The 7,643-nt window shown below is 40.3% G+C and overlaps 1 protein-coding gene across 1 annotated transcript; it reads left to right on the top strand.

Moving 5' to 3' along the window:
• Nucleotides 1-6,300: 6,300 nt before the first annotated feature.
• Nucleotides 6,301-7,051, top strand: NAA11 (N-alpha-acetyltransferase 11, NatA catalytic subunit). The gene has a single exon (XM_036304775.1). The coding sequence runs from the start codon at nt 6,359-6,361 to the stop codon at nt 7,049-7,051; it is 693 nt and encodes a 230-aa protein (XP_036160668.1). The 5' UTR covers nt 6,301-6,358.
• Nucleotides 7,052-7,643: the final 592 nt, after the last annotated feature.

Genomic DNA, 7,643 nt, shown 5'->3' with positions numbered 1-7,643 from the left:
GTGACCCAGGTGTCATCTTTCTTATTCTGTGTTGTATGCTTTGCATGTTCAATCTGTGCTGTGTTGGGGAAGTGAAGCCGAGAGAAAACCCAATTGCTAATAACTGAGAGATAAAGACACAGAGGCAGAAAATTTGGGGGATAGAAAAAATTTTAAATATGCTTCACATTTCTTGGATTAGTTAGAAAGTGAATTATAAACCAGTGTTTAACTGGCAACATGACTCTGGGTGAATTGTTTATCCAGTCGAGACACACAACCTACATTCATAATATTGAACTTGCTTACACATTCTGAATGGTGAATCAGGCAAGGGTTCTGAGAAACTCTATCAACCCTGAAGTCAAGAATCTTCCTGATGAAATATTGAAAGCCAAGTCAGTCTCTGTTTTTGCACTAATTTTTCAAACCCAGTTCTACTTCTCCAAAGCTAGTTCTGAATTTGGTGACTACTACGACTAAAGCAAATTATCTGACCTAGATTGATGGCAGGAACAACACTTTGCCATAAGGCTTTGAATAGATATATCTCTGTCTCCTGCATTTTCATCACTTGTAACAAAGAGATGCTAACTCAGATTTCACAAAGCTTAATTCTCATAATCAGCTAGCAAGGATGGTTGGGTATCCCTAAATTGCAGGATACTTTTATTTATTTATTTATTTTTATTTTTTATTTTTTAATATATTTTATTGATTTTTTACAGAGAGGAAGGGAGAGAGATAGAGAGTTAGAAACATCAATGAGAGAGAAACATCGATCAGCTGCCTCCTGCACATCTCCTACTGGGGATGTGCCCGCAACCCAGGTACATGCCCTTGACCGGAATCGAACCTGGGACCCTTCAGTCCGCAGGCCGACGCTCTATCCACTGAGCCAAACCGGTTTCGGCTGCAGGATACTTTTAACATGCTCTACTTTGCAAATTAATTCTAGCCTAGAATTACAGGAATAGGGGTAAATAGGGTGGTACTGTATATACAGGGTGTCTCCAAAAATGTATACACACTTTTTTCTGATAGCTCAATTTATGTTTCTTTCTTTTCAGATTTAACCCATTAGAATTAATAATTATTCAAAGTGTATATACATTCTTAGGGGATACCCTGTATGTTACTGCTCTGGCTTGATAGCAAATTATTTACTACAAAGAATTATCACTGCCCAGCCTGTGATCCTCAGTGGTTGAGCGTCGACCTATGAACAAGGAAGTCACAGTTCGATTCCTGATCAAGGCACATGCACAGGTTGTGGGCTCCATCCCCAGTAGGGAGTGTAAAGGAGGCAGTGAATCAATAATTCTCTCTTGTCATTAATGTTTTTCTCTCTCTCTCCTTCTCCTTTCCTCTCTGAAATTATCACTAACTCTGAGAAAAAGAGAATCCATCAATTTTCCCCTTTTAGAGTAAAAATTCTAAGTTATTTGCTGCCATGTTAGAGGAAATGACTTTCATTTAGTGAATTCCAACTAAATATTAAAGTATTATATCACAACATCACCTCTCTCCTCTTTGACACCACCAATGGTAAAATTTATTTGTGCTGGACTAATAGTAACAGAATTTTAGAAGTAGGAAAGATTCAAGATATCACGTGGTTCAACCCAACTAAAACTATACTCAGCATGCTTGTTAAACAAATATTTGTAAAGAAACCTTAGAAAAATAAAATTGAATTTTTTCCATATACAATCACTGAGAAAGTTTATTAGCTCCCTGATTTTGAGAAAGAACTTCTGTTTTAAGCAGCTGGATTCTGGCATACACATACAAAAAATTAAGTCAACTATTTTTAAAAGTGACAAGACCATGCAGCATGGAGATCACAAAGGAACATTTATAGATGATGGCAATCAGTCGTACACCAGGAAACCAAAAGCAATTTATGTAGGAGTTTGGCATGCTAGATTTCCTCTAAATTTCTATGACTAATTTCTCAAGCAGTTTTATTTTTCTCACATAATCACTCTACTTACTTCACAATATAGATGATAGCACTTGGTTGCATCCACGGCTCCAAAGGGATCATGGAATAAAATATGGTTTTAAAAGCAGTCTGATTCTATAATAATGGAACAAATTATAAGATTTAAATGGGAAAATGTGAGATAAATTAGTTTTCTCCTTTCAAAAGCTAGAGATTATTGTCCCCTTGCTTTTTTGCGTGTGATTCCAGTACTACTTTGCTTAATCTAATTATTTCTAACCCATTTATAATTTATGCTATTCTGTACTGCTGCATTGCCTTGCCCCCAATTTTTTTTTCATCAAGCATATCTACCAGTCAGCCTCTTCGGGGCTTCAAGGTAACTTTTTCCCTAAAAAAAAATAAAATACATTTGATAATAATACTAATCCTTTGCATGAAGCTTTCATATACATTATTCCATTTCATTCTTAAAACCAAGTAGCAGGGTTGATAAATAGATTCCCATCCTCTAGAGGAGAGAAGAGAAAGCCCAGAGAAGTTAAATGGCCTGCCCAAGATCACAGCTAAATAAATGACTGAATCAAGAATGTCAGTCAAGTTTCTTTGCAAAATGCCCAGCATGATTTCTTAAAGCCACCTCTTTAGCTGTATCAGCTAGTCTCTGGTCATCACTCCGTCTCTATTGTCACTCTTCACTCCCACATCTATTTCCATGTTATAATGTTTAGGACCTTGTGTACAAATAGCTGCTGACACAATAGTAACTACCAGTGACTTCTGATGATCATCAAAGCCCTTATAGTGCTTGACTTCCTAATGGCCCTTAGGGACAACTAGGACACATACATGGAGATGATGGAATCGGTTTCTTGTACCTCTGCCAGTAGGAATTCTATAAATTTAAAGAGGTCTTCCCTTCTCATATCTGAAAACAATGAATCCATGACTTTCTCTGAATATTTTGCCTAATTATCATCCATTAGAAGCTGGAGTATTAAGGTTCTGTATGTCAGACTTGGAAAATATAAAATTTAAATTTACATTAAAAACAGTCAATTACTATAATTCCAATCAGACAGGGACCAGCCAGGAAACCACTCTAGGTTAATTTAAATGAGGAAATTTAATACATAGATAATGAATGATGAAAAAGCTGAGAAGCCAGCAGGGAATAGTGAAGCAACCAAAAAATTAGTAATTGCAAGAAGCCCCTAACACTTTCAGGGCCTCAAGGACAGAGGGAAATGTCTTTTTACTGGAGACTAGAAGCAATAGTCACCTAGTGGAGAAACGAGAACTCAAGAGAGGCTGTCCAGTGGGGAGCTAACACCACAGAGAAAAGTAGCCACAGCAGGGAGATACCATTTAGGAATATGCTAGTCGGTGAGGAAAACTCTGGCTTTTCTCACCTTTCCTGTCTCACAGCACTACCCTCCCCCCACTCCTCCAATGGACCTAATCTACCTGGAGTCTAGTTGGCAAGTAAATCTGAGAAACACATTGTGTGGGTGAAGAGTCAGAAAGGAACATTAGTTAGAACAATGGCATAAAAGAGAAATTTAGAGATGTAATTGGTTGCTAAATTATGTTCAATTTACTTTTTTCCTACATAATGAAAATGATCTGCAAATCTCTGAGTAGCCTAGACATTGTAGCATTTGGTACCTAATGTAGTTGGTTAGTGAAAATAATGCTAAGTGTAGAAAATGATGTAGCATAAGTAGAATCATGTTTTCTCATTACTCACTTTAAGCAATAATAATTGCTATCATTACACAAAAATATATACTATAATCATACAATTTACTTGGACCGCATAAAGGCTTTACTTAGCCTGTCTTAATATATTTATACCTATAATTACATACTTATATAAGCATTCACTCAAGACTCACTATGCAGCATGCTATTTACTTGTCTCTAGAAAAACAATTATTTCATAAGACAGGGTCATATCCTCAAGAAACAAAGAGTATAGGAATTAAGAATAAAATAAATGACATACACATCGTATAGGTATGATTGAGAGGAAGACACAAATAAGGCAGTAGTTCATTTTTCCATGGAGCAGGGAACCTAATAAGAATGCACAGAAGAGAAGATTTTGGAGTCAAATCTGAAGACTCAAAGAAAATGCTATATCTCTCTGAAGTGTTCTAGGCTTTTCTCCCATAGGCACAAAGATCCATACAATGACTACTTACATTCTACGTTTTTTAAAAAAGGAGATTAAATTAGTAATTTTATTTTTTATAATGTATATATTGTTGATAGTATTATAGATGTCTCCCACTTTACCCCTTATATCCCCCTCTTCCCAGCCCCTACTTGTCCTACCTTGTGGATGGATTTTAATGCTAAATCATCTGCTCACTTCAAGAAAATGCTTGAAAAAATTCCTCATATTTCCATCCACTTGGTAATGCAAGAAACATCACAAAAATATTCACTATTTAAAAAATCTTCAAGGGTTACGTTCTTTTTCCGCCATTCTCAACTCCGTCCCCTTGCTCTCCTGCTTTCTGTGTACTGCTAAATATTTTTATGGCAGAGAATCTTTGTTCTATGCTATTTTCTTTTTTAATACAACCCTAGATACTTTTTAATCTTTTAAAAAATATGTTTTTATTGATTTTAAAGAGAGGAGGGAAAAGTTGGGGAGAGAGAGAAACATCAATAATGAGAGAGAATCATCAATCAGCTGCCTCCTGCATGTCCCTACTAGGGATTGAGCTCACAATCCAGGCATGTGCCTTGACTGGAATCGAACCATGACATCCTGGTTCATGGATTGATGCTCAACCACTGAGCCACACCTCCAGGCAAGATGGCATAGAATTCTTAAAATGTATCTAAAAATGCAACTATGATTTATGACAAAGGCAATAATAAAATAAAGTGGAGAAATTTTTTTTTCAATAAATGGTGCTAGATGAATATTCATATAGGCAAAAAAAATTAGCTGATCCTTTATCTAAAACATACACAAAAATAAATTCCAATGGAGTACAGGTCTAAACATAAAATATAAAATAATAAAGTTTTCAGGAGAAAATATAGAAGAACATCTCTGTGACCTTGGAGTAGGCAAATATTTCTTAAACAGGACAGAAAAAGCACTAACCATGACATTTTAAAACTGGAAAAATTGGACTCTTAAAATTCCTACTTGATGTCAAAAATTACCATTAAGACAGTGAAAATTAAACAATAGTATAGAATGATATTCACTATATATGTGTGTGTACCTCTCTTTCTCTCTCTCTCCTTCTCTCTCTCTCTCTCTCTCTCTCTCTCTCTATATATATATATAGTCTGTCAGAAGATTCCTATCCAGAATATATATACATTTAAAAATATTAAAAATTCATGAGAAAAAGACACCCAATCCAATATAAAAATGAACAAAAACACTCTTCACAATAAAGAACATAGAATGGCTAATAAGCATGTAAAAATGGTGTGCAATTTCATTAGTTATCAAGGAAATGCAAAATAAAATCACAATGTAACACCACCACCCACACACAAGAAAGGCTGAAATGAAAAAGATGGGGATATACCAAATGTTAATGAGAACATGGAGCAAACACTTTGAGAAACTGCTTGGCAGTGAACAAAGGACACGTTCCAGAACATTTAGGTACTCTATTCCTACTATCCCCAGACTGGAAATAATACATATGGCCATCAACAGTAGAATGGATGGGCAAAATATGATATATTTAGGCAATGGGATATCGAACAAGTAAGTTTGAAGAACTCCCAACTACACGCAAGTAGCTGAAGTGCAGGGATACGTACTTGAGTTAAAAAAAAAAAAAAAGACACAAAAGGAATGTATGCACTATGATTCCATTGATATAAAGACTGTTCATTTAGGTCTTAGTTACTCTTAGGACATGGGGGTAGGGGATATGAAGGGGAGACGAGCAAGGGCTTCTGGGGTGCGTGCAATATTCAGGCTCTTCATCTAAATTCCGGTGACATGGGTTTATTCCATTTTGTGAAAATTCAGTTAAAACTGAAACGAAAGAATGGCAGGAATGGATCAGACATTATATTTAAAACCAAAGCGATCATAATGAACTATACGTCCCCTAAACCCTAAGCCTTGCAGGCACGCACGCACGCACGCACAGAAGCACGCACAGAAGCACAAGGAAGTGGACACCTCATTGGCTGGGGTGGCAGACTCCCGGAAGTTGGTTCTTAACACCACCTCTTCCACTTCCGGGCACTCCACCTTCCCGCCTTCCTCCCTCCGGGCGGTGCTGCCTTCCCGCCTAGCCTTCGGACCCCTCCGCCGCCCAGCCTCGTGGCCTGGGCCCCTGGACGGAAGCCGCAGGGTAAACCTCGCCCCGGGGGCCGGGAGATCGCCTCCCCGCGGACCCCGCCCGCGGCTGTCTTCGCTCTACCGCCGCCATCATGAACATCCGCAATGCTGCGCCGCAGGACCTGATGAACATGCAGCACTGCAACCTCCTCTGCCTGCCCGAGAACTACCAGATGAAATACTACTTCTACCATGGGCTGTCCTGGCCACAGCTCTCATACATTGCTGAGGACGAGGATGGGAAGATTGTGGGCTACATCCTGGCCAAGATGGAGGAGGACTCCGACGATCCCCCGCATGGCCACATCACCTCCCTGGCCGTGAAGCGCTCGCACCGGCGCCTCGGCCTGGCCCAGAAGTTGATGGACCAGGCCTCCCGGGCCATGATTGAGAACTTCGGCGCCAAGTACGTCTCCCTGCACGTCCGGAAGAGTAACCGGGCCGCCCTGCACCTGTACTCGGACACCCTCAACTTCCAGGTGAGTGAGGTGGAACCCAAATACTACGCGGACGGCGAAGACGCTTATGCCATGAAGCGGGACCTCTCGCAGATGGCCGAGGAGCTGAGGCGGCCGCTGGAGCTGAAGAAGGGCCGGTCTGCGGAGCTGGGCCCCAGGGAGATCCAGGCGACCCCCGAGAGCACGCTTCCGGGATCGGAGCTGCCCCGTCTGCAGAGGAAGAAGCCGGCCACGGGCAGCTGTGGCAGTGACAGCAGGGAGTCCAGCGAGTCCACCGACAGCCCCGGTGCCCAGGACAGCCCCGAAGACTCGGACTCCACCTCCTAGGACCTGCGTGAGGTACTCTCTCTTCCTACCCGCTTACTTCCTGCCCTGAATCCCGGCACCAGGCCGCGGCCTGCCCGGAGGCGCCCCTTCCTGACCTGTCCCAGCTCTGCTAGGGTTCCCGGGGGGGAAAACCACCTGGTGGCCTTGGGGCGGGTGTAGATTGGGTTTCGGGGAACCCGTTGCTCACTATTGGACGTTAATAGCACCCCGCTTCATATGCTGAAAGTAAATTTCATCAGTAAAAGAAACAAGTGTTGATCCAGCCTTTTTCGGTATGAACTGTTTCAGGTTACCACGTAGTTAATGAAATACATTTCTTCTTTATATAATTATAACTAATAAATGCAGAAACGATGATAGGATTATAAAATCACCATTTTGCAGCTTTTGATGAAGTTTATATCTAGTCAACTGTTATCAGTGGCTAATACTATTAGGTTAAAGTTGGAGCACTTTTTAATAATGGATCAGACTGACAACACTTCAAGTCACCGATTAGGTGTCACATCACTAAAAGGGAGATGACTATTATGTGCCTCCTAATGCAATAGGAAATACACAGTAACACCTATGGAATATTCATGCCCAAAGG

This window comes from Myotis myotis, unplaced genomic scaffold, assembly GCF_014108235.1.
Source record: "Myotis myotis isolate mMyoMyo1 unplaced genomic scaffold, mMyoMyo1.p scaffold_m19_p_1, whole genome shotgun sequence".
NCBI classification, from domain to species: Eukaryota; Metazoa; Chordata; class Mammalia; order Chiroptera; family Vespertilionidae; genus Myotis; species Myotis myotis.
Note: the sequence above shows the minus strand (reverse complement) of the source record. Positions and strands in the feature narration are given on the sequence as shown.

Bases quoted from the DNA above. Each gene is read 5' to 3' on its own strand.
- NAA11 (XM_036304775.1), top strand. From the start codon at position 6,359: ATGAACATCCGCAATGCTGCGCCGCAGGACCTGATGAACATGCAGCAC.